Below are 27,798 nucleotides of genomic sequence, written 5' to 3' on the forward strand. Positions count from 1 at the left end.
TCCATTATGTTTCCAAGTATATTTTGTAACAATGAGGAACATAAATGTATTTTCTTTGTAACAGTAAAGATTTTATTTAAACTGATGTCAAAATTATTTGGGGAGCTTCATGCAGATATATGTAGATCGCACCATTTCAGTCTTATTTATTTAGATATTTATACCCTGCTTTTCTCTTCAACGCAGATCCAAATAGCTTATTAGATCATTCCCCCTCCTCCATCAGGCAAGATAATTGAGGCTGAGAGAGAGAGCGGCTGGTCCAAGGTCACCCAGTGACCTTCCATAGCAGAGTGGAGTACTAACCATGGGACTCCTAGATCATTGTCCTGCACTCTAGCCACCAGAAACTTAGTAAAATTATGGTGTGTGTGCATGTGTGTTTGAGAGAGAGAGAGAGAGAGAAACTTTCCACATGATCCTACTGACAACTGAAATATTGTTATCTGTTACCCAGCAGGTCCATCTTTCAGCCTGGTTACAGGTTTCATTTATCTGGTCTTCTGCCTTGAAGCCCACTCAGCTACCGGTGTTCCAAAGGAAGCCTTTTATAGCTGCCTGGAATGCACCAACTAATCATTGTTCCATGAGATATAATGTTACCATTGACCTCAGAATGTTCCATGTAATTGGAAGCCCATTTGCCAGAGCAAGAGGACAGAATGTGACTATCTTTTATGTCAACAGGCTGGGATATTACCCTTGGTACACTCCCCAGAATGTCCCTGTTAATGGTGGTCTACCTCAGAATTTCAGCTTGCAAGCCCATCTGGAGAAAGCCAGCCGTGACATTAACTACTATATTCCTAATAAAGATTTCACTGGATTAGCCGTCATTGACTGGGAACACTGGAGGCCGCAGTGGGATCGTAACTGGAGCAGAAAGGATATTTACCGGCGACAGTCCAGGAAACTCATTTCTGAGATGCGAGTGAATGTCTCTGCAAACACTGTTGAATATTTGGCAAAACTTTCCTTTGAACAAAGTGCGAAGGCTTTCATGAAGGAGACCATTGAACTTGGGATTAAGAGGAGGCCTAAGGGCCTATGGGGGTATTACTTGTACCCTGACTGCCACAATTATAATTTCTGTGAACAGAACTATACTGGCTCCTGTCCAGAGAGTGAAGTTTTGAGGAATAATGAACTCTCCTGGCTCTGGAACAGCAGTGCTGCTCTGTATCCTTCCATTAGTTTGAAAAAATCCCTTGGCAACAGTGAAAATATACTGCGTTTTTCACAGTTTAGAGTGAATGAATCTATGAGGATTGCCTCCATGACATCCCATGATTATACTCTTCCAGTATTTGTATATACTCGACTGGACTATAAAGATGAGCCTTTATTATTTCTGTCTAAGGTAAGCCATTTAGGCTGCTGCTGCTTTCCAGCTGGTATCGAGCAACAAGGTATGAGTCAGGAAGAACTCAGTTCAAACCAAGAACTCATCAGGTTGATTTAGTCAGTCTGCTATCTTTCAGGCTTAGTGGCTTATCCACTAATATTAATACGAGCCTACCTTATCAGGGCCACTGTGAGGATTACTCATAAAATATCTATGTCAGATTTTGAACTGGACAAAAATATTGCTGTTTCTGTCTGTTCCTCAACCCCTCCCAACCATTGCTAAGGCCACTGTCATGGAAGCCAGTGGATTGAGGCTGGGGGTGGAGTGAGGAGGGACAAGAAGATGGATTTTCCCCTCCCTTTTCTTAAAGTGTACATGTGCTGAGGGGAGTGGGTAATTTCATACCTTTGTTCTTCCAGATGGGATGTAGGCATCCCCTGGAAACCCAGCTCATCTCCAGAGATACATTTCCCTGGAGAAAATGACTGCTTTGGAAGGTGGACTCCCTGGCATTGTATCCCACTAAGGTCCCTGTTCTCCCCTGCTCCATTACCAAATCCCTAGGAGTTTCCCAACCTGGATCTATAACCTCACCCCATCCTCCACTGGGGGGTGGGGGCTGGGGCTAGTAATCTAATCATCTCTGGGCTGCTTGTCTCTTCTTCTGCAACAGTCCCATGACCATATGCGTGAAGTTATGAGGGGTGGTCAGAAGGATCTGTAGAAACAGAAAAGAGTGTGAGAAAAATCTGTGGCCTTTCCAGGCAAAGGATGGTTGGATTCAAGCCATTGTTTAACATTTTTCATCATTGTTTACTGCATTTGTGAAAGAAAATATGCTGGGGTATGCACAGTTATTTATTTTAGCTGACTTTCGATTGCTGTCATGAACATGCGTTAACGCCATACTCTTTAAAGAACGTTACAAAAGAAGACCACTGACTTTACAGGGTTAGACCTCAACTAGTGACTACAAACTCAGGATATATTTACTGCATCTCAAGAAGTGAGTGCTAATTCCTGAAATTTTATGTGGGAATAAAATTGTGTTAGTCTTTTAGATGATACTAAACTCCTATCTATTTTAATATATTACACCAGGGAACAAATTAGAAAGACATTTTCACTGCATTTGAATACTTGATTACAACACCATATCACAAGTTTTGGACAGTTATATTCACGAGGCCACCCCAAGAAAAAGAACACAGTTTGAGTAATAGATTTTGCTGAAAGAGTCTTCAACTGCCTATTTCCACAGAACTGGATATTTTTTTCCTGGCCAGCTTGTAACCTTATTTGCACTTCCAGCATTTTAAAAAATGCTAACGTCATCCATGCCAGAGTTATGCCAGGAGGATCAAGGGGCCTAACATGGGGTTATACCAATCATAGCCATCATTCCCAATGGTATACTATATAAAAAGAAGGTGAAAAAAACAAGGAATGCATATATGATGACCCTCATTCACTTTCCTTTATCTCAGAGGCAGGAATTTCTTACACCGATAGAATGGCATGAGGCTTTCTTGAATAGTTTTTAAAAAATCAGATTTTATTTAAACAAGAACAGGAAGTCAGGGGAAATCAGACTCATGAACAGATTTTGAAACTGTCGACAAAATTATTTAGGATAAATGTATTGTGAGGTTGTCAAACCCATGTTTTCTTGAAAACACTCTATTGTACATTTGGACAATATTCCCTGACTCCCTCAGATTTCCCAAGAGGCTAGTATCTTCCTTTCAGTACTCAAATCCCTAGTCTGGGAACTCTCTCTAATCCCCAATTCTCAACTAACCATTTAGAAACCTTAAGGGCAGTACTTTAACCAGACCAGTCAAGGGACACACAGTTCACCTCAGAGTCAACTGTGCACATAGAACCATAGAATCACAGAATCATAGAGTTGGAAGAGACCTCAAGGACCATCAAGTCCAATCCCATGCAATGTAGGAACACAGAATCAAAGCACTCCTATAGGGTCTCTCTTTAAAAACCTCCAAAGAAGGAGACTCCACTACACTCTGAGGTAGTGATTTCCACTATTGAACAGCCCTTACTGTCAGGAAGTTTTTCCTGATGTTTAGGTGGAATCTCTTTTCCTTTTCCTTGAATCAATTACTCCTGGTCCTAGTCTCTGGAGCGGCAGAAGACAAGCTTGCTCCCTCACCAACATGATATCGAAACATGGTTATCATGACACCTCTTAACCGTCTCTTCACCAAACTAAACATACCCAGCTCCCTAAGTCTCTCCTCATAGGGCATGGACTCCAGACCTTTTACCATTTTGGTTGACCTCCTCTGGACCCATTCCAGCTTGTCAATATCCTTCTTGAATTGCGATTCCCCGAACTGTACACAATATTCCAGGTGAGGTCTAACCAATGCAGAATAGAGAGGTACAATTACATCTCTAGATCTAGACACTATGCTCCTATTGATACAGCCCAGAATCGCATTGGCTTCCTTGGCTGCCGCATTGCACTGCTGACTCATGTTCAGTTTGTGGCCTACTAAGACTCTCAGATCCCTTTTGCATGTTGTGTTGTCAAGCCAGGTGACACCCATCCTATATCTGTGCATTTCATTTTTTTTCCTGCCTAAGTGTAGTAGCTTACATTTATCTCTGCTGAAATTCATTGTTTGTTTTGGCCCAGCTCTCTAATCTGTCCAGGTCGTTTTGAATTCTCTATCCTCTGGGATATTAGATACCCCTCCTATTTTGGTGTCATCTGCAAATTTTATTAGCATGCCCTCTATTCTATCATCCAAGTCGGTTATAAAAATATTGAATAGCACTGGGTCCAGAACAGAACCCTGTGGCACCCCACTAGTCACTTCCCTCCACAATGAAGATAAGCCATTGAACCCTTTGAGTTCGGTCAGTCAACCAATTAGAAATCCATCTAATAATAGCATTATCTAGTCCACATTTCACTAGCTTACTTGAAAGAATATTATGGGGCACGTCAGACCCATTATTGTCAACTCAGACCCATCTATCTATCTATCTATCTATCTATCTATCTATCTATCTATCTATCTATCTATCTATCTATCTATCTATCTATCTATCTATCTATCTATCTATCTATCTATCTATCTATCTATCTATCTATCTATCTATCTATCTATCTATCTATCTATCTATCTATCTATCTATCTATCTATCTATCTATTTATTTATGGGATTTCATAGACCGCCTCATCCCCGAAGGGTTCTAGGTGGTTTACAGCAACAACGTCCATAATCAATAATTAAAAACAATTAAAACCCTTAAAATTCAGTAGCAGCGTACCAATCTCTAAAACAGAGACAGCTTAAAAATCCCATTAGCTTTCTTGGCTGCCATCAGTTCATTTAAATCCAATAACCTCTAGCGGATGGACTTCCCCTCTCAGCACTTCTGAGATAAACCAATCACCTGCTTGGAGCAGCCTGTCATTCGAGGCTCTCTGCTGCTGAGGAAAAATTAAATTTTGACAGCCCAGCACATCCAAACAGTGCAGTCCATCACAGCAGACTATTTTTTTTCTTTGAGAATTAATAAGAACATACATACAAGTAGGGTTGCCAACTGTGTGGAGAAAAAACAACTCCTGTCTTTTTAGTAGAGGTTCAATGGGATCTTATTTACTGTGTGATGTTGTTTACCTATATGCCATGAAAAGCGTCAACTGTCAGTTTCCCCAGACAGGACATATTCTCTACCTCTGTGGGTAACCTTTCATATGGGAGAGGTCAGTTTCACGTAGTAGGACTACCTGGGGCAGAGCATGTGTCCCTCCCTGCCCCAGTTCTGATCCACATGTTAGATAGTATAGAGGTAGGCTACACAATGTTCTTCATTATCAGTAACATTACCATTGAGATGCTAATCTAGTTCCCACAGGATTGGTCCCTCTTAACTTATTTTTGCCTCCAGGTTCTTGTCTAGTTATTTGCCTCCTGACTTTTTTGGGACTGCATGGCAAGAAGTCCATAATAGAGGAATAATGTTCTTTTCTGTTTTAACTATAGCAAGATCTTGTTAGTACTATTGGAGAAAGTGCTGCATTGGGAGCGGCCGGGATTGTTATTTGGGGAGACATGAATTTAACTTCATCGGAGGTAAGTCTATGTCTTCATTCTAACTTGGTCACGTTATTCAAGGAACTAGGCAGAATTTATATTATGTGCTCTTCTATTCTGCTTTGTTTACATTTAATTCATTCGTTTACAGTTTAATTCATTCTCATTTAGTCTAGATCATGATGATACACACAGTTTGTTCATGGGCTGCACTATGCAGTCTGAGGAGGGGAAGCAGTATATGGGACAAGAGTGGTAAGACCATTGTTTTGAAGTTTTGGATCACTATGCCTGGCTAGTTAGATCTACATGAAATCCAATGAAACTGAACATGTCACCATCTTGAGGCCAAGACTGTTGCTGTTCTCTTGATATTGATGCACCATGAATTGCTTCATTTAACAGTCATTTTCTCCTGAACTGTACTTCTGTAGTGGGAGCAAAAGCTTTCTGAAAGAATTCTCAGCATCCTTAAGTTGCAGGAATCAGGACTTGAAGGCACAACTGATAAAGCAGAATATTAGTTTGTTGTGTCCTGTTCCTTTAATAGAGATTTTCATCACAACAATCATAAATCTGCTAAGAACTCTATTATGAAGTGAGGAAGGATAGGCAAGAAACTGCTCTCTAAATGGTCGGCTCTTATGAATGCCTTTCTAAGATACTTTCTGGGGAACAAGTCCTATTAAATAGCATGAGGCAGATTTCTGAGTAGTCTTGCATAGAATTGCTGCCCACTAGGAGTGGGCAACTTTTTTTTCTGGTAATTTTTGGGTTCAGCTTTGAAAGACCTGAAAAGCTGAAAAAAGCAAATGCTCTGTATTAGCTTTTTTGATTTTCCTGATTTTTTTCAGGTTTTAAGTCAAACCTGAAAAATACAAGCTCCACACAGCTGAATGCAGGGATTGGTTAAGCTGACCCCTGCATTCATCTGTGTGGGGTCATCTGCCCACTTGCAAAGTTGAAACTGACTTCACAAGTGGGGAGGAAGGGTTTGTGGAGATTGGGGCTTCTAATCTCTGCAGGCAGCCTGGCTGGCTGCCTCTCTGCTTGCAAAGCTGGAACAAGCTTCACAAGTGGGAAGAGAGGGCTGCCTATGGGAGCAGGAATCTCAGGGCTACTTTTGGGATCAGGAATTACAAGCAGCTAAGAAAGCTGAAACCTATTTGTTTTTTCCAGAGCTAGGCTGCTGAATAGGCTGGTGTGTTTTTTGTTCAGACCAAACCCCTCTGAAAAAGCCAAAATGGCGCTTTTTTTGTTTTTTTGGTCAGACGGATTTACTGCCTACCTCTTTAAGGATAAGGTACTTATTCAAGGTTAGTATTTATCAGATTGAACCAAACAAAAAAAAGCCAGGCTTTTTTTTCTTTTTCTAACCTGCCAGGATTTCCTAGTCACAAACCTATGTCATTTAGTCAAGAGTTCCCCCCCCCCTTATAATGCCATCCTAAGCAGTGCTATATGCTCCTAAGCTCATTGACTGAAAGTGATTTAGAATATTGTGACTCTTGTTAATCACCACTGTTTTGCTTGACTAGCTTCCACAAACCATACCATTGTTCCCTGACTGGCTTTTCTTACTATCTAACTTTCCTCCTGTCTATTTTATTTCTTGACAGTTAGGCACACTTTCAGCACTGTATCTTGTTCCCTTTGACTACTTCTTGTCTTGCTAACCACTTTAGCTTTTACTCTTCTTGACTTCCTTTATCTGCTTTTATACCTGCCATTACCGATTTGTTTAGATTGCTTTCCTGCTATTGATTTGGCTTGGGCATCCCAATCTAGAGTGAGGAGGTCCACTTTCTGGTGCTGGTGCAGTCCTGCACTGAGAGGGGCAGACTTAAAACCAATAAAAACAAGAATTCCCTCCTTCAAATCACTGCAGTGTTCTTTGACCTAGTAAGCTGAAACAAGACATCATTTTAGGAAATTTTAGATGCTGCAGCTTTTTTCAATTCTATATGACAAGATGTCCCTGCCACAATCAGTTTTGCAGTGTATCTGAAAGAACATTTGGCATTTTAAAACACTAAAACGTTATCTGGCATTTTAAAAAACTAAAACATGTTAATCCATTTCCTTTGGTGTAACATAGCCCTGATGCAATTTTATTGTGCTACTTTATTTTATAATTATAATAATTTACTAAATATATTGGTTCCAAATAAAATGGATTCAAAGCATCTAAAAGCTCAACAACAATTAATCCACAGCAAACTAAAATTTCTGAGGCATGATATGTCAATAACAGCAAACACCTCCCGCACCAAATCAATGCAACAGAGAAAAGCAAAGGAACCGACAGTTGGACAAAACAGTCTTTCAGTGGTACTTAATTGTCAATTGGGAAGGTTCCAGGCACTTATTTATACCCCAACTTTCTCTTCAGTTGGGACCTAAAGCAGCTTGCATCCTTCTCTTCTCCATTTTACTCTCCCAACAACTCTGTGAGGCAGGTTAGGTAAAATAAGCGTGACTGGGACAAGGTATCCCAGAGAGCTTCGATGAGAGACTGGGGATTTGAAACCTCCTGGGGAAGAGTTCCACAGCAACCCTTCTCTGGTCATCTTCTTCTACTTTGCTCCAAGCCACAAAAATAGGTATGTGATATGGATTCTCATACACAGGCAGGATCGTTTTATTATGAGTTTGATAGTTGGCATTTGCCATTATTTATTTATTTAGAACATTTGCTTGCTGCTTCTTCAGACTTCTTTGTGGTGGCTCACAATAAAAGGAAGACCAAGACAATAAGACAGAGATAATAAAACAGAACATGCCAACATGAAATAAAAAAACAAGTCAGGGCATAAAAGCACAACAAACCGAACAGTTTAAAAATTATATTGATAAAACAGTCCTCCAGCAAGTAGTAACTCTTACAATAGCAAAAAAGGATGAAACTTCTCACTTGAAAATTCTGGAAAAAAGAACTGTTTGGCCTTCTTACCTAGTAGGGACCCTATTTGGGTAGATAACGGGCACAGGGTTTTTTTTAAAAAAAAAACAAATTAAAATAAAGGAAAGCTGCCAAGCAAACTTCAAGGGGAAGAGCATTTTAAAGGAAAGGGGCCACCACTGATAAAGTGCTGTCTCTGCTCACCATGCTCTGCAGGTGGGGACAATATGAAGATGGTCCTTAAAGTATGCTACAGTCTCAAACAATGGAATATCTTGTATCTTCTCTTTGAAAGGTCAACTGCACAAAGGTGAAACAATTCATCGATTCTGAGCTGGGTTTCTACATCATCAATGTAACCAGAGCTGTGGAGGTGTGCAGCAGGCACCTGTGTCAGAATAATGGCCGATGTGTACGAAGAAACTGGAAATCTTTGGACTACCTTCATTTAAACCCCAGCAGCTTTCAAATCAAAGCCTCAGAAAATCAGGGATTTATTGTGAGAGGGAAAGCTTCACACTCAGACCTTCAAATCATGTCAGAAAAATTCACCTGCCACTGTTACCAAGGTTTTAAAGGACCTGATTGCAGGAAAGGTAAAACTTCAGGCACACAACCAGGCAATTCAGCCACTTTACTCTCCTCTGGAATAGTAGTTATGATAAAATTGATTTCTTTAAACTATTTAAATTCCTGATGTTTTAGGTTCAACTTAATCACTGAGTGCTTTTAGAGTCTATCATATCAGCAAATTTGGAGGCAGAAGAATTTCAAACCATTGTCATGCCGTTGGATCATTACTGTCAACTAGGTGTTCGTAAAATAGGAGCTTCAGAAAATGAGAGACTTAAAATCAATGCATAGAAGAAGTTGGGCCAAGGAAAGGAATTGTCTGCTGATGATTATTAGAGCAAGAAGATTCTGAAAATGTAGATGCTTCCAGATTGTAGCTTTCCATTGCCGTATTTATATTGCATGAGGATAGCATTGCATTGGTTCTCACCCACTCGGTTCTGACCCTCCCTCATTTTGTGCCCCCTGTGCTCTCTTGGCGGAAAAGTGAGAGAAAAAAATGGAGGTGATACAAAACAACTTGGAACCTCCCCCAAATCTCTTAAGAACATAAGAACAAGCCAGCTGGATCAGACCAGAGTCCATCTAGTCCAGCTCTCTGCTACTCGCAGTGGCCCACCAGGTGCCTTTGGGAGTTCACATGTAGGATGTGAAAGCAATGGCCTTCTGTGGCTGTTGCTCCCGAGCACCTGGACTGTTAAGGCATTTGCAATCTCAGATCAAAGAGGATCAAGATTGGTAGCCATAAGCTTCATAGAGCTTGGGGGAATTCTTAGAATGTCTTGGACACTGAGACAATTATTTCTTTATTTAAAACATTTATTAGCTGCCATTCTACCTTGCAGAAATCAAGGTGGCTTATAAAATAAATTAAACAATGATGATCAAAAACACCTATGTGTATAAAATACTGTTAAGTCATTTCAAAGCAAGATACTAACAGTTATGGTTTGCCATTGTCTTCCTCTGCATAGCAACCCTGGTATTCCTTGGTGGTTTCCCCTCCAAATAACAACCAAGGCTTACTCTACTTAAGTTCTATAATCTGAGCTGGGCCATCTAGGTCAGGACAAAACACACATAGACACAAAACCCCAACAATGTAAGATTTCCAATTAGTATTGCCAATAAATAAAAACTAAATTAGTTAAGTGTAGTCCTAAATAAGACTGTTTTCAACTGCTACCTGAAAATCAACAGTGGGGAAGCCCACACACTTTCTTGGGAAGGTTGTTTCATAATTGTGGGACTGCCACCAAAAAGACTTTCCCTTGTATGCCAACCAAACAAACTTCTTTGATTGGTGGGATGGGAAAGCGGGCCTCTTCCTGTGATCTTAATTCCTAGGCAAGAACATAGGCAAAGATGGTCTTTCATATATCCTGGTCCTAAGCCATGTAGGGCTTTAAAGAACAAAACCAAGAAAAAATGCAGCATTTTGCATCAGCTGCAGCTTTCAAACACTTTTCAGGCATAGCACCTTGCAATAATCCAGTCTAGGTGTAAGACAAGGACCGCTGTGGCTAGATCTGACCAAACCAGGAACAGGTACAGCTGAAGCTGAGCAAAAGAATTCTGAGTCATGGCAGCAACCTGGTTTTCTAAGATGACTGCTGTGTCAAGTACTCTGAAGCTGCAAACCTGTTTTTCCACGGGAATATAACCCTATACACAGCAGGAGATATCTGAAGTCCCTAGTTTGCTTTTCTACTAATCCATGGAACCTCTGTCTTGTCAAAATTAAGTTTCAGCTTGTTCACTCTCATCCAGCCCATTATTGACTCCAAGCATCAGTTCAGAAAATCAGTAGTATCCTCTGAATTTGTAGAAAAGATAGGTAGAGCTGGGTATCATCTACATCCGTGGTGGCAAACCGTGGTGGCAAATTCCCTGCCAGCATGGGGTGATGGGAATTGTAGTCCATAACATCTGGAGTGCAAAAGGTTCGCCACCATTGCTCTACATATTAGTGACACTGCAGCCCATAGCTCATGATTACCTCCCGGTAGCGTCATAAAGATAACATTTGGGAAGCGATGGAAGTTGGAACCCTGCAGAACCCTACAGACCAACTCCCATGGGGTGGAGCACAGATCCCCCAACTTCTTCTGAGACTGACTTCCTAGATGGTACTTAAACCATCATAACACAGTGCCCCTTCATCCCTGTGTGAGAGGTGATTCAATAGGATAATATGGTCAATAGTGATAAAGGCCACTCTAGGAGATCCATCAAAACTAGCAGGATCCACTTTTTTTACTATTTATTTAAATATTTATTAGCTGCTTATCCCTCTAGCAGAGCTCAAGGCAGCCCACAGTATAAAAAAAACAAATAGAGAAACACAATAAAATAATATAAATAAAAGTTAGAAAACATATTAAAAACCACAATTTAGAATTAAAAATAAAAACTAAGCTAGTCCTAAATGAAACTGTCTTCAGCATTTCTACCATATAGTTCTCAGTGGGGGATATCACTTTCTGGGTTCTTGCCTGGAAGTGACATCGCAGCATCAATGCCACTCCCCCTCTTAGGCTCCAACCTAAAATACCCCCAGGGGTTGCTATTTCAATCCTGGAAGCCCTACCATCTATTGTGCAGCCTACATGAACTATGACTCTGGTGCAATTCTGCCTCAAGTGTAAGGATCAGTAGTGTTTCTGATTCATCAAATGCACAAAAAGCATTTTCAATACATAGCACTTCATGTTGTAAAACCTGTAATTACCATATAAACTCGTGTATAAGCTGAGGCACCTAATTTTACTACCAAAACTGGGAGAAAGGTATTGACTGGCATATAAGCCGAAGAAAGCCCTACTTAATGGATTTCGTTCTGAGCATACATGCTTAGGAATGTTCCCTGTGAATGTGTATGTATTTATATGTGCTTTTGTTCAGGATCTCTGGCATACATACAATATACATTACAAAAGATTACACTCCTCTCCCTCATAAAAGTGATTTCCTGAGCTCTTCCAAGGCTGCATCTCACAGTGGGAGGGTCCTAAAAGAAATTTGCATTTCAAATACATCATCATCCTCATCATCAAAAGTTGAAGACACACTTCTGCTTTCTCAAGAAAAAGACAAAGGCCGTTTCCACACGGAGGCAGAAACGGCTAGGTCGGTGCATTTCGCGCAGACCCGACAACGCTGGGACAGTCCGCACGGACGGTCCTGGAAACAGCCGGGCAGCCGGCACCACGGAGTGCCGGCGCCCGGCCAACCCGGCATGTCCCTGGGGCCTCCGGCGCGTTGCCAAGGCCTGGGGACACGCCCCCTGGCCCTGTGCGCCTGCTCCAGCGGCCCAGGGCAGGGGGGCGTGTCCCCAGCCCTGGCGGCGATGCCCGAGGAGCCTGGAGATAGGAAACCAAAGATGCCGGGTGGGGGAGGCGTCGTGAAGCTGCTGCCGTTCGCTCGGCAGCGGCTTCACGGCGGCGTTTCCCCAACAAGAGCGCTTCCAAGTGCTCTGGGGAAACGCCGGCTTCAGGCCGGCCGGGCGGCGTGAGGGCAGTGCAGCTGCGATGCAGCTGCGCCCCCTATGTGAATGGCGGCCTGGAGACGGCGTTTTTGCCGTCTCCAGGCCGCCATTAATTGCCCGTGCGGAAACTACCAAAGCTATTATCTCTTTCCTGTTTTAAAAAAGTTGATTTATACAATATATTCATGAGATACTCAAGGCCAAACTCATGTATATGTTATATTGTGTGTATGTGTTTAGTGCAGCCAAGTCACAGCCAACATATGGTGATGCCAACAAGGGACTTCCAAGGCAAGTGATAAACAGGTGGTTTGCCATTGCCCTCCTCTGCAGAGCCTTCTTTGGAAGCCTTCCTTCCAAGGACTGACCCGGCTTAGCTTCTGAGATTTGATGAGATTGGGTTATACCATTCTACTTTCCCTCCTCACGAATTATTGATATGACCCTGACCAGCATGGCTAGGGACCCCTCAGATGAGGGATCAAACATGGGAGGTTGTACTGGTTTGTCCCAGAGTCTCAGGCAATGCCAGCAGACTTAGATCCTAAGCTTCTAATAGGATTAGGGCCAGAGACTCAGACAGAGCACACAGACTCAGAGCCACAGCCTGTTGATACTCAACAGGTGGGGTCATAGCTCCTCCCAGCCTGCTCGAATTAACCAGGAGGGGCATGGATCCAGAGGGCAGGTCATAGGTCTAACAGCAGCTAGAACCCTGTCAGCCTCAAAGAGCAAGGAAAACTGGTCGAAACAAGGACCTGAGGATGGCAATGGGGCCTCCAGTTCGCTAATTGTCTCAAAGGTGGCAGGAAGGTCATGGCAGAGCAACATGATTTTATCCACAAAAAAGCTCATAACAGCCTCACAGCTATGTGCCAATTGGGTATGTTTTGAGCCCTCATTCAAAGAGGACAATGGCTAAATAATATGAAATAATTGTGCTGGGTGAGAGCTAGTGGGCATGAGAGAAGACGAAAAGTAATCCCTCTTTGCCCTCTTCGTCACCATCTCATAGGCTTTTATAAATGTCCCATAAGATGTACATATAGCCTCATCATGAAACTTCCTCCACACTCGCTCTAGCCATGTGAGCTCCCTTGGCAACTCTGAAGCAAGCTGGTCTCAATGAGAAGTGTTCTCAGGAGCCAGACTGAGGTAACTCAGCTGTATGGAATTTACACTGGTGGGTGGGGTAGTATATAAAGAGACTGGAATCCAACCTGTGGTGTGGCAACAACATTGTGTTTTGACTGGGAAACCACTGATCTTGTTTCTGTAGCTTAATTCTTGATTTAACCTCACTTTGTATTTCTGACTTAGTTTTGCTACACCCCTCTGTGTTCTGCGCTTGGATATCCTAGTGTGCATTAAACTGCTAGATTGACTGTTGACTGTTTTTGACTTTGATTGGTGAGTGTCTGCCTATAACAGGTATATTGTAAGTAAACAATTGAAGATGAGAGCACAAAATATTTAAAATATATTAAATGCATTACAACTCTTAATGAACCAGGTCACAAAGTTTGTGTATAAATCAGGAATATAGAATGGGGCAGAAATCAGTCAATGTGATATGCTTTGAAAAGGGATTGGAGTAGATATATTTAAGCATGCTTTGAATCCTTCCACTGAAATCAACAGATTAAAAAGTGCTCCAATCACGTCTTTTTAATTTTGTACAGCGATGCTGTAATCCTTGCTCAAAAGCTTGAGCTCACAGTGCCCTTATCTCAAGTAAAATACCTCATAGGCTTGGATTATTTATTTGCAATTTAAAAGAAGTCATATTTGGAGTCCACGTGATTGCACTTCTAGTGCATGGGCTGTGGGCTCATAGCTGCTGCTAACAAAATATCAGAACTTACCCTTGGTAAAATTGCTTGGCCTTCGAAGATGCTGACTGTTGTGATTGGGAAAGAAGCTCCCCACTAATTACTTTCGTCTATGCATACTCATAATAGTATCCCAAGCCGAAAAGTAGCTAATGATATGATCTGAATTTTAAAAAGGAATCCTTAATTGGTAAGACAGAAGAGCCCGCCCCCCCCCCCCAGTTGTATTGGGGAAATGTTGTGCATCAGCTAACTGAAGTTTAAGAAACAATTGCCATATAAATCTGACCAAAAACAGTAACCACTAGAGGGCAGCAAAGAAATGAAAAGTAAAGATTTCTCACAATTGGGAATAGAAAGTGGCTGTATTAGTGAGTATCTTTTCAATTTTTTCAAGTGCATATTTGCCTAGGTGATTTTGTACAGGCTTCTTTTTATATAAGGAAGCCTTACTAATATTTTGAGAAATTCTCTCTATTAAACAAACAATGTGTTTGATGTACTTGCTGTTCTATTCCTGCAGCATAATTTAAGACTTCAACAATCTTATTTAAACTGATTGCTGTAGATGGTGAGACCTTTCTTCGCTCAAATAAAGACACAACAACGACAGGCTGGAGAAGGAATGGGCCGCAGCCCAGTTTATTAATATATATTAATCAATAACATGATCAAACTTCAACTATGTACAAAATGAAGCTGGGCGGCAAACGGGTTAAGCGACATCCCAACATCCTAATCTCCATTGGGAAATTGTCGGGAAGGGAAGCCCCAAGAGATATCACTCCGGCTTCCAACCCTTCCCGCCTCTTGCTGAGGAGACGGGCACTGGCTAAGCCCATGGCCGCCTACCGGCCCGCCCTCCCTCTCCTTGCTTGCTGGGGTGTCGGGCACCGGCTAAGCTCCATGGCCGCCTATCGGCCCGAATCCCACCCCCACTCCCTGGGGTGTCGGGCAGCCCGGCCCGGCCTGTCCAGCCTGCCAGCCTGCCCGGCCCCACCCCGCCCTTCCACAGGGCACAAGCCTGGGGAGAACCTGGCCCGGAAGGCTCGTTTTCTCCCAGATGTGCGACTCCCGTTGTCAAACCCGCCACGAGCTGCCCCTCTCGCACCTCCCTGCCCAAGCTTATCAAGCCTGAGCCTGTCTGGTCCTCACCTACCGGAGGAGCGTGTAGCTCACTGATTGCAGCCAAAGGTCCAAGCCCCACCGGGACCCGGTGGACACCATCTGGCTCGAACAGATCTTACGTTATCCCTCGCGAGTTAAATCTCTGCATGGTCCGGCCACCGCCTCCCCCCGAGGGAGAGTACCCACCTCGGCGGCGCCTTGTTGACCTTCTGACGGGCCCTGTCCACGGCTGCGGGGTCCATCGCCCCCCTCCAGTGCACCCGCTGGAGGAGATCTGACCACACCAAAGTCATGCCGGGCCGGGTGCTTCGCCAGGCTCCGTGGCGTGAGTGGCCACCGCTTCCATCTCAGTTCAAGGTCCGACCTGGCGGGGAGGTCCCCTCCTCCCCAGGTGGACTGACTAAAATGTCCAGTGTGGCCAATTGGAAATGTATTCAATCAGCTTGCATTCAAGCTCGTCCCCAGCATGTTCCCTTGCTCCCAAATCCAGGAACATGATTCTCACATGGAGCCTTGCGAGTCCAAGATGCCGTGGGCCCCAGTCGGATGAGCAGGCGTAGTCCCCAGCTTGATTGATGACGTCTGTGCCCCACGACCCACACCTGTCGGAAAACAGTCTGCGGCATCTCCTGGAGGCACATTGGAAAGGGAATCTAACATGTTAAAGCAGTGAGGGCGGTGATGTGGGCCCGGAAGCATCCGGAAGCCACCTGCCCAAGGTGCGGATCTTCTGTCTATGGGTTCTGAACAAGGTTCCTGCTGCGCTGCCAAGTTGTGGCAGCCCCAACCCTGGAAGGAGTGCGAGACCAAATCCTCTCGCGGGCTGGCAACCCTGCCCGTTCGCCAGGCAAGCCTCCTCCAAACACCACCAGCATCTGGAATCCTGGGTGAGGGGGGGACCCATCCTGTATCGTGCACCAGGAGCATCCCACGCCTTGCCGTGGCATGTGGAGGCCAGAGCCAAGTCTGCGGAAAGTTAGTGGAGGCAAGGGGGCAGGTCACATCACCCTAGCAACACCGGGCATCGTGACTCCAGGCGCACCGTGGCCCTCCCTGATCCGGTTTTGGAATGGAAGCAAGCCATGCATAGACCATGTCTCCGATTACACCAGGTGCTGCCGCTGCAGCACCTGTGCCTGGAAGCCGGTCCCTGGTGGGGGCCACTCAGCTCCGCCCGGTGCCCTGAAAGCCCGCGCGATGCGCCAGGGTGGAAAGCAGCTGCTGTAAATGCCGAGCAGGCTGCCAGAAGGCGTGAAGCGCGACACCTGCCGCAACTTTCCCGTGATCTGCCCGGAGCACCTCCCTGGTGATGCGGCGCCTTTGAAGTCCCTATGGCTGGGGCCCGAAAGTGCCACCCAGCCAGCTCAAATTTCAGCCAGTCGGACGGATCAAATGTTTGGTTACATCCGGGAAGCCAGAGACTCCTACAATAAAATGCAATCCCGGCCAGCTGCACCCCCATGGATCGTGGATCGCATGCCCTCCCATGCTGAGGTGAACTAGGTACTCCAGAGTAGGAGGCCTGTATCCACCCCACTGTGGGACCGGAGCCGCCCTGTCGTCAGCGGGGCGTGAAGCTCTGGAAGTCACGCGACGGCTCTGTCGGTATTCTGTCTACACGCTGGCCGGTGCTAACAACGAATTCAAAACACCTGTGATGGACGGGTAAGTTCGCTGCCAAGGTCTCCACAGGGACGCCGGCACTGTCGCCAGGAACAGCTCTGCCCCGGGGGCCAGAAGCGCTTGAAGCCGCATTCACCTGCTGTGGGCAAGATAAGGCATCAGCAATCTCATTCTGCAAACCTGGAACGCAGCAGCTTTAAAGGAGATGTTATACTTCAAGCTAGGTAAGAACAAGATCACGCACTCAGTCGTGATAACCCATGCAGATTTGCTGATCGCCTGTGCACCATTAACGCACGACGGGCTCTGGTTGTGGCACCAGAAGAGAACGAACCTCTTTATCCCGAGGAGCCCAACAGTCGTGCCAGATGTGCACTTCGCCACCAGGATGGGGAAACAGTTTCAAGAAAGGGTGAGGTCCCTGGTGATTCCCAGTGCGTTAGCCAAGATGCAGGCCAAAGGCCCTGTGCTCCAGTGACCCTGGAAGTATACACGGAAACGCACCGGCGTCCAGTACTGAGGAAAAGTCAGGGAATGCATCCTGTACTTGGCTCCAGCCCGCACAGGTTCCCATACTGGGTGACGCCTGCCACAAGGAAGATGCGCATTAAAGCCCTGGAGAAAGGTTTGCCAAACCTTAAGGTCCTCTTTTTCAGTCCCTTTGTAACCCTAACGTGATGGTCGGGGACCTGTAGCCAGACAGCGCAGACCTGCGCCAGCTGGGAAACAGTGAAATGCCCTGCCTGGTGCCACAACCCTGGCAGGCAAAATTAAGGTGACTCCAGTAAGGACTGGACCAGGCGCAACTCTGCATTTTTTCGCCAAGAGGGCATGATCCAACTGGATTAGGTTGGCTAAAGCGATCAGCTTGTCTCTGGGGAGTGAGGACGTGCCGTCAGGACCCGTGGTCCAGCTGTATGCCCTAGAAGTAGCTGAGGTGGTGCATGGCGAAGGGCCCTCCAATCTTATTGGGGAGCCAGAGGGACCCCTATTCTCGGGCTGCCAGCCAGTTTGAAAGGCCCCCCCAGTGCGCGCACCTTTGCACTCCCTGGTGCCCTGCCCACGATAAACAGAGGAAATCATCCAAGTAGTGTGTCTACCAACCCCGGAGGAGGCACCCTCTGCCTGAAAGCCTCATTGGAGAAAAGTGCTGAAGGCCTCGAATGCGGCATTGCAGGCTATGGAGCATCCCATGGGCGCCTGCCTTGTCCACGCACTCCAGTGCCCCTTGAAAAGTGGATGCCCAACAGCTCACCAAAAAAAATCCAGGGGAGAAATGGGCAGGAGCCGGAAGGCGGACTGGATATCGCATTTCGGCCAGTAATGCACCCCGGGCCAGCTTGCCTGATGAGGCTGATGGCCTCATCTAGGAGTGGCATACTCAAGCAAGATGGTGCATGCCCCCGGGTCCGTCTATAAAAATGCGCTAACTGAGTCGCCGCCGGGGATAGGAAGAGGTGTTGTATCAAAGGCCTTAACTCCCCCGGGGCCTTCTTAGGCAATTCACGCCAATGGGGGAGACCCTCAGGGTTTGGTGGTAGTGGGAGGTTGGCTGTAGGGACCGCAATTCGGGACCCGGCCCTCACTTCCTTATCCAGCCTTGTCTGCCACCCACCGTCCGGCCGGGTGATCCAGGACCCGATTTTAAGTTGTTCGGCCTGGTAGGCCTTCCTGCACCCCTGGTATGGGATTTCTGGAAACCCGCTGCAAAGCCATCCCCCAAAGTTAAGCGTGCTGCACCCTTTGTCAGGAGTAATGCTGCAGCCAGTCTAATGCAGCACCCCCCAGCCGGGACCGGGTGTGGGGGTCAAGGTTCAACTGCATGCGCAGGCTGGAGTTTCAATGCTTTTGGGAGGCAGCAGCACCGCCCTGGCCGCCGGCATCCTTCTGGGAGGGCCCGGGCGCCAGAGAACCCGGAGCCTGGCCGGAAAGGGAGAGGCGGGCCGACTGGCCTCTTGTGCAGCCCACTCCTGCTGTGGTTTCCCAGAACATATTGGGTCGCAAACGTGATCATACTTGCATTCTTGGTCACTGGCAAAGCCTCTATTAAATTCCCAGCAAGTCCCTTTCGCCACCCCCCCGGCCCCAGGTAGCTTCTGGGGAGGGACCTCTCGGGTGGCGGAGGGCTCCAACGTTCTTCTTATGAAACTCGCCCAGCTGAAAGCTGAGACCACGCACCTTTCATCCCATGTTTGGTCGTGGATGAGGGGTCCTGCAGCGAAAGCGTCTCTTATGGGAAGCGTTCTTCTTGGATAGCCTCGTCATAGGTTGCTATGGTCAGCGTGGTTTACGCCGCGACCAGGACCGGGCCCGCAGCGACGTGTGCCATAATAGATGCGTCAAGTGCCACTTGCGACGCAGGGGGGGTAAGCGGCAGCTATCAGGGCCAGGTATTCAGTAAAGCCTCTGCAACCAGTTCGTTGCTTACCGGCTGTCCGGGCCGCTGCCGGATCCTTTTTCTGTTTCTTATCGGCCTTTACTCTTCGACAGATTGGGGCCCTTGCTCCCCTCCCGCCCGCCCAGGCCGATCTGAATACGCCCAACGTAATACCCATCGAGAGCCTGCTCCCGGAGCTTCCTGGGGAGGCCGTGGGACCCGGGAGGGTTCCGGCGTTGTCGTCGGGGACCAAGCGCCCGGCGGAATGGCGCCTCCAACCCCCGAAGAAGCGTCTGCGCTTTTGCTAGCCAGGGGGGGAGAGCAGGCGACCTTCTCCCCTTGAAACCAGAACTCCCCGCTTAGCCTCTGCATTTCTTATCATCTCATCGGGTTGACTCCACCCGATGAAGAGGAGCTGGGCGATCCGCCTGGAGGGATCACCGGGGAGTGTCGCAACGACCCGCTTCTTCCTCCGGCCCTCCCGCTCGGAGGAGGCTCATCGGATCGCCGATCCCACCGGCGTGGACTGGCTACCGCTCACAGGAGAGACACAGCTGGAGTTCTTCTGCCGTCCCGGGCCTACCGGCTCTCTCCGACGCCAGTGGTCCGCTGACACCGGATGGCTCGGGTCCCCTGATCCGCCCGGGGTCCTCAGGTGGACTCCCGGACCCGCATTCGCCGAGGGAGCTTGGGAGAGATGAAGCAGCGTGTCCGCCAAATTCCGGACCAGGGTGGGATCGGGAGTTGTACCACCAGCAGGCACGGAGGAGGCGGACGCCAAGCCAGGGCCCTGCTGTGCCCCAGGGATCACTTCCCCGGATGAAGAAGGCTGCGCCGCCGAACCCGCCGACCTGCCCCTGCCTATAGGGGATAAGCCCAAGGCCGCGGCGGCAGCAGGGCCCTGTTAAGGAGGGCCCAGGCGCTGCCTGAAGGTGGCAGGTCCTCCTGGGAGGGCTCTCTGCTCTTCGCCTGCTTCGGACCCATTGTGGCGAAGCTGAGACTTGGCCAACAGCCGAGAGTGAAAATAGGGAAGAAGTGGTAGAGAGGAAAGGAACGAAGAGAAAGTAAGCACAGGTGAAGTCAGTCCAAGAAGGGGAAGCTGAGAAAAGGTAAGGAGTAGACCAAGCAAGAGGGAGAATAGCCAAGACCAGGCTCCTTCCAGGCCTTACGCTCGACTCAGTCTGCACACCACGCCTTTCTGAGTGTCGCCGCCGGGAAGGGCGAGGTCTGGGTGAGGCATTCTTATATTTACCGGCCGGGAGCCAATCAATGCACCCTGTTTCTGCAGCATGCCGCCAAGCCATGCTTGCAACTTATTTTTGCTCCTTGGCTCACCCCGGCAGCAATGGCTGCCCCCGGTTATTCGGTTGCAGCTTTTATACTGCCAAAAACGAGCTCTCTCTAGATCTAGAAAATTACTAGCCAGTCCTGGATGTGCTGCTGTAGGGGAGGTGAGAGAATGGTGATCAGTTCCAGGTTTTCTTTGGTTTTATGGGAAAGAAACCCTTAATGGGGAGATAGACCAGGGAAGTATGTTGCTGCTGATTCTCATGGATCGCTTAGAAATTTGATACAGTTGATGATGGTATCCTATTGCATACTGCCTGGGAAGAGTATCAGTTCTTCAAGGTGTCTAGGTTTGGAGATTCATGGGGCTTTTGGAAGTGGAATGGGGGAAGGGCAGAGTTTGGGGACAGGAGGAACCTCAGCAGATTGTAATGCCATAAAGTTCGCCTTCCAAATAAAACAGGGGATCTGATCTATGCAGCCTGGACATCAGTTGTAATTTCAGGAGATCCCCAGCCCCCACGTGTTGCCTAGTAAACCAAGAAAAATAATACAGATTTCATTTTATATAATGATAGCCGTAAAAAAAATTGGAAATCAATTTTTTAAAAGAGCAACCATGCAACATTTATCTGACTTTTTCAAATGGGTTGAAGTCCAGCCTTCCATCAACCAGTGCTGCATGGGAAGGGGTGTAGGTGTAATAAAAGGAGGTGTTCTGCATGAATTATCTGATCCTGATGCAAGAGTTAGGGCAATCTTTGTTGAGTCTCCCCCACCCCTTTCCACAGTCTCCTGAATTGTGTGTCTTACTGAAAATTGCCCCACAGAATAGCAGTCTGTTTTTTTAAGGACTCTTGAACACTGACTAGTTTGACTCATGTTCTGGTTGCAAGCAGGAAACCTGTTTTTCATAGAGCTTTCTGGTGGTTCAGGAACAGCTCATGCTTGTGGGCCAAGTGACTTTCTATGTGTTCAAACAGTACAGTGTAAAGGGCTGATGCACGAGACATGGTTCTAGCTGTCATAGCCTGTCCTCAAACCTGTCATTACTGAACACTGTTTGGCAGCCCATCTTTTAAACAAAGAGTGAGCAAAACATTAGTTAACCAATGCCTGCGAATAAACACTTTTCTCCTTCAACCATCTGGGGCTGTCTAGGTCTGTGTGGTTGTTAAGGGTTATTCCATGCATGTGCATTTGTGTGCCTCCACATGGGAGTGCTAGGTCCTCATGCAACAAATACCTGATCTGAGCACTGATGATCCTGAGGAGAATCAATGATCTTTTTTGAGCATATGTAGATATAGCGGCAAGGCAACTGTTCTGTCACAGATACTGCACAGCTGCACAGCAATTTAGCAGTGACACAAGTCAGATAGCAGCAAAGCAAGGAGAGGAGAGCACAAAGGGGACCACAAAGCACTCATAGTGGAAATGGAATCCAACAAAAATTGTTTCTGGGAATTTCTTCCCTTCACAGAAGCAAGGGCTTGAAGGCCATATCTTTTAAATTAAAAGATCTATGCCAGGACAACAAGCTCCACATCACATATTTTATAATGAACTACAGCAGAAACTGCAACCAAAGGATACTAGATTTTCCCTCGGGGGGAATGTGTTATAGGGGTATGCACCTTTCCCAGTATTTTTCAGGTTCAATTTTAAAAATCTGGAAATTTTCAGGAAAAAGAAAGGTGAACCCCCATAGCTTTTTATTAAAAAAAAAAAATCCGGATCTGAAACTTAAACCTCCGAGCTGCTGAGGTGAATGGTGGACTCAGTTCAGCCAAGCTGGGCATTCAAAGGGGCTTTGGAGATGGCAAGGATGAACTGAAGCCCAGCATTCAGCTCTGCACTTCCACAGCCTCCAAAAATCCATGTTGACTTTGGAGGCAGCTTCAGCAGATAAGTGTGTGTGGGGGTGGGGTGTGTGTGTGTGTGGAGTTCTCCCATTTTTTAAAAACGATGGTAGGCTGAAGTAACCTACAAAAAATCCAGAAAAAAAATCAGAATGTTTCAGGATCCACTTTTAGGTTCTCTTGAATTTTCACCATTTTTTGGCCAAACATAAATGTGGGGGGTGGGGGGGAAGCCAAAACAGCTTTTTTGGATTTATTTTTGGTTTGGCTTTTTCTGGATGCACAACCCTGATGTGTTGCCAGACAAGAAGAAATTCAAAACTTCCTGCTGATTTTTATATTTTCATACTTTACTGGGGAGTTGGTTAATATTCATTTGTTATGTGTTTCTTATTAAAGTGCAGTTGTGAAATCTACAACCCTCGGTACACATGATCAACAGAAACCACTTTAATCTATCCCAAATTTAATGCTTGTAGGTCTCATTTCCGTTGGAAAGTTAATGACACAGTTCCCCAGATCAGTGGAACTTAATGTTGCTTAACTTTGGGTCTTGTCTAAAGTTATTTTAAATAGACTTCCCTACATTAGCAGTAAATAGATTGCATTCTACTTTTCTGTTCAATTTGTCTTCAAGCAAAACTGTACTGTCTACCATTCTGATTACTTACTCAATGATGTTTAACTTTTCAGGGACTCTGTTGAGAAAAGACAACAACCCAGGTTAGGAGTTACGAACATTCTCAGCAATCTCGCAAAAGCCCAAGTCCTTAGGATTCTTTGGAGCAAGCCATGACAGATCATCTTGTAGAAGATGAATGTGTTTGTTGTGTAGAAATGCCCTACATACCTAAGGTAAAATATAAGGTAAAATGTAAGATGTAATGACAGTAGTGATAGTCCTGTGCCACATATTGTGGATCATGACTGAATCAGGTCATTGAACAGTTGCTCTGAAATGGCAGAGTTGTACTATTCTGAGTGCGTGCTTTTTACTTGAAAATACATCTCACTAAACTCAGTTGGACTTACTTCCAAGTGAACATGTATGAACATGCCAATTAGGGTATATGAAGATGCTGATAATATGATGGAAGTGACATATTTTTTGCATTTATTTATTATGGTTGGATCTAATGGTTCTTTTTCATAAAGTGAGTAATCCTTCACTAAAAGAAGTCTCATGTTGGCAGAAAAAGTCCTTGAAAGAAATCCTGGAAGAAGGTCTGTTCTTTCAGTGGAAGATTATTCACTAATGGAAATGAACTATTACATATAACCATTTGATTTTACAAGCGCATCCCCCCCCTTTGCTTCCTCACTTTGCTTCATTACCTCTCACCCCTTCTCTAACAATCTTTCCCACTTTCTCCCTTTCTTTATTTTTCAGTCTACCTTGCTATCTCTTTTGCTCCCACTTCTTCTTTGTCAATCTCTCCATCCCCTTTTCTGTCAATCACCTTCCCACCCCTTTCTTTTTTCTCTGCTTTTTCTCCCCTCTCTCCTCTGCATAGTGCCAAGGGGGCAGGGGGTGTGCGATGCATTGGGCATGCGCCAGTATGAGGACATGGGGCATTCTGGGGTGTGGTGGGGCGGGCAGTGGTGTGGCAGGGGCGCAGGGCACACACTTGCATCGGCGCAGTTCCCTCTTGCTCCACCCCGCTCCTCTGTAAACCTACCACATTTATTTCTTCCCCTCCCATTTTCTGACTATCCCTTCTTCCATCTCCCCTTATCTGACAACATATCCCCTCTCCTGCCCATCCCTTCTTTATCAATCACCCCTCCCCTTTTGTGTCAACCTACTCCGCTTTCTATTTCTTCTTCCTCTTCCTTTCTTCACCTTATCTGTCAACTTATCCCTCTCTTTTGCCCCAAACATTCTCTATCAATCTCCCCTCTTTCTTCCCCTTCTTGTTAATTCCATCCCCCCATCTCTCTTTCACACCCTTCTTATATTACCATATCTTCCCAGCTATGGAAGATGTGTCTGGAAGTTGCTTTGAGCATGAAGTGAGTCCCCTGAGCCTCTGGGTCCAGCTGCAGCCACAGTGTTGTCTAGGAGCTGCTTTGGATCTAGAGTGGTTTCTGGAAGCTAATGCCAAAGCCAAGTCTGAAGAGCTTCCTAGATACTGGACCCAGAGAGCCTCCAGAACACTGCTGCTGCAGCTGGGCTTGGATAGCCTCTTTGACACCAACATGCCTGGGCCCAAAGAGCCTCCTGGTGTCATCCACCTGGAAGGAAAAAGGTAAGTGTGCAAACAAAAAGACATGACCAAACAATGCTTTTTTTTTATTTAGTGGGAATTCAATCCACCAATGTATTTTTAAAGATGTCACATTCTTTTGCAAACCCGAGAAGTCCCTCATGTTTGCAGGAAAATCTGTTTAGTATCAGTGTGACCCCATTCCATGGACTTAGATATTCATAGCTGGGGGCCACACTTGAGAAACTATAGATTCTGCTTAGTCAAGAGAGGCTCCTGAACTTGTATAATTAAAGCAGATATGGAAGTATAACCGTATGAGGCATATTGAATATGTGCTGGGCAGTCCTCCTGGTCCTTGGCAGTTCTTGGCATGATCCAGGCGCCAGGTTATTTCCTTGAATGGGGCAATGGCAAATTTCCTCTGTTCATCTCTTGCCCAAGGTGGTTGCCATAAGGTGGCTGTAACTTGATGTCACTTTCCACCACTTTTCTCTTCCTGTCTTTTACACCAGTTCCCCTCTCTGTCAGTACAATCATCCCCCCACAACCCAGTCCCCTTTCTCTCTGTCTCAGAGCCCTGTTCAAGCACTCTCTCTTGTTCCATCTGAAATATATCCTTATCCCCTCCTTGTGCAGTTAGTCCTTTGGCACCATGCTATCTTTCCATCACCACCTTTCAACCTTGTCTGATTATTGTACCTGCTCCTTCCAATTTCCCAAAGCCTCATATTGCACTCTTGTGCCTCTTTCCCTTCATTTTTGCTCAAAGTTAGATTGCTTCTTCCTCCTCACACTGACAAGACAACCTAACATTTTCTTTGGTAACACCTGTCTTCCATCTTCCGCACTCTCTTCATTTATTTTCCTTGGGGACACTGTACACATACCCATACGTAGGGTTCCAAAGGTGGATACATATACCGTAGTTAATATGACCACTTCTACGAGTATTTTTTAAAGTTCTTTTCATCGCATTCTGGATTTATGGGACTTTGATTTCTTACTTTCCATCCTGAAATGTTTGTCTCTTTCTTGCCTTGCCTGTCTATTGCTGAACTCAATACAGACTGATTTGGTTAAATCTCCCTCTCTGTTTTGTATTTTTCAAGTATGCGCTCAAGCCAGGGGTGGGAGATGCACAAGAAAGGCAATATATATGTAAACCCCATTCTTGGTTTCCCAGATAACAGCACTCATAAAGCCATAGATAATATGCCAAGTCTAGAGAAATATGTGAATACAACAATTTCTTCATTGCAAACACATGTTTCAGACAACCAAGCAGATGTTTGTATATTTGAATCCCTCCAGATGGCCAATATAGAAATCAAATAGATTACATAATTGAAAGCAGAAGGTGGAGAAGCAGTATTCTCTCTGCTAAAACAAGACCAGTAGCTGACTATGGAACAGACCATGAATTGTTAATATTGAAAATTAGAATAAAACTGCAGAAAAACAGTAAAATATTCATAGCCCTAAAATATAATCTAAGCAACTTTCCTGAAGAGTTTAAAGACCATGTAAAGAACCAATTTGTATCACTAATTTCATTGAATGTGGATCAGAACTGTGGGCTGAAACCAGAGATGTTCTCAAGAAAGAATGTACAGAAGACTATTCCTGTAGAAAAAAGAAATGAAAAGCCTCAATGGATGACTGATGAAACTCTTAAAATTGCTGAGTATAGAAAAGAAGCAAAAGGTGACAGAAACAAAATCAAAAGTCTAAAAGCAGTGTAAAGAGAACTATTACAGTAACCAGTGTAAGGAAACAGTAGAGAACAACAGAGAGAACAAGAGCGATAACAAGAGATCTATTCCACAAAATTTAAGAAATCAAGGAGAAATTTAAAGCATGGATAAGCATGCTGAAAGATCAACATGGAAATACATTAACTGAACAAAACAAATAAAAAGTGGGAAGAAGAATTATACAGAAGAGATGAAAGGATAACAGATTTTTTCCAACAAGAATCTTTGGAAGAAGAACCTACCGTTTTAGAAAATGAAGTGAAACCAATTGGGAAAAACAAATCACCTTGAGCAGCTGGCTTACCAATAAAGCTGTTCCAAGCCACAGACATAGAGTTCATCAAACTCTTGACAAGAATATACCAACATAGATGGAAAACAAAACAATGACCCATTGTTTTATTTATCAATTTACATTCTGATTCCCAAAAAAGGGGAGACATCCAAGTTTGCAGCAACCATTGGCTAGTCACATTCAGCACCATTGGCTAGTCACGTTAATTTCTCAAATGAAAAAAGTGATGTTCAAAATCTTACAAAAAAGACTGTTACTTTATGTAGAATGAGAAATACCTGATGTTCAAGCTGAATTCAGAAAAGGAAGAAGCAGTAGAGATCACATTGCAAATTTACACTGGTTACTGGAGCATATGAAAGAATTTCAGAAGAAAATCAGCTCGTGTTTCAGATTGCAGCAAACCTTTCAACTGTGTAGATCATGAAAAGCTATGGATGGTTTTAAAGGAAATAGTAAGTAACAAGCCTTTATTGGCATAAAATAAACATACAAAACAAGCATACAAAACCTGCCCACCATTGCTCACAGTCATAGACACTGGTACTAAAATATATACATGGTCCTTCTGTAACTATAAAACATTCTTTCAGCTAAGTTGACTCACTTAAACGTCATTGGATACTGATAGAAGCTAGAAAAATTACTGCTGGCTATATGTGGTCATAATACATAGACATTCTGATTGAGTATTCATCTAGACTTGCTTTACGTCTATTATCAAGTTTCGCTAGCTTACGAAATTTTGCTACATTCTCGCACACTGTGGGATCCATGTTGTTCAAAAAGCATAGGTATCTTTAAGAGCATCGGGTTAGATTATTATACAGAAAATGGGACAAGTGCAGATTGTGACATTCACGTGATTTTTTGCAAACCTTGGCTACACACAATGAAAGTTGAGGGCGTATTAGATCGAGCAAGTCTCCAACCTGACCCATGTTGTGCATGGTAACATAGCCTCCTCTGTTTATCAATTTGTTGATATCTGCCATAGAGCAGACATAGAAGGTATTAGATACATCGAATCTGGCCAGCGTTAA

At 45.2% G+C, this 27,798-nt stretch overlaps 1 protein-coding gene across 1 annotated transcript; it reads left to right on the top strand.

Moving 5' to 3' along the window:
• The first annotated feature begins 415 nt into the window (after positions 1-415).
• LOC125435385 (hyaluronidase-4-like) lies at positions 416-27,798 on the top strand. The gene is made up of 5 exons (XM_048501585.1): positions 416-1,360; positions 5,375-5,464; positions 8,623-8,947; positions 24,472-24,745; positions 27,753-27,798. Exons 1-5 carry the CDS (start codon positions 416-418, stop codon positions 27,796-27,798), a joined length of 1,680 nt encoding a protein of 559 aa, XP_048357542.1.

The sequence above is a fragment of the Sphaerodactylus townsendi genome, linkage group LG06 (genome assembly GCF_021028975.2).
Source record: "Sphaerodactylus townsendi isolate TG3544 linkage group LG06, MPM_Stown_v2.3, whole genome shotgun sequence".
Taxonomy (NCBI): Eukaryota; Metazoa; Chordata; class Lepidosauria; order Squamata; family Sphaerodactylidae; genus Sphaerodactylus; species Sphaerodactylus townsendi.

Coding starts and splice junctions, on each gene's coding strand:
- LOC125435385 (XM_048501585.1), top strand. CDS start 416: ATGATCCTACTGACAACTGAAATATTGTTATCTGTTACCCAGCAGGTC. Junction 5,465..8,622: donor TGAATTTAACTTCATCGGAG/GTAAGTCTATGT, acceptor TCTCTTTGAAAG/GTCAACTGCACAAAGGTGAA. Junction 8,948..24,471: donor AACTTCAGGCACACAACCAG/GCAATTCAGCCA, acceptor ATATCTTCCCAG/CTATGGAAGATGTGTCTGGA.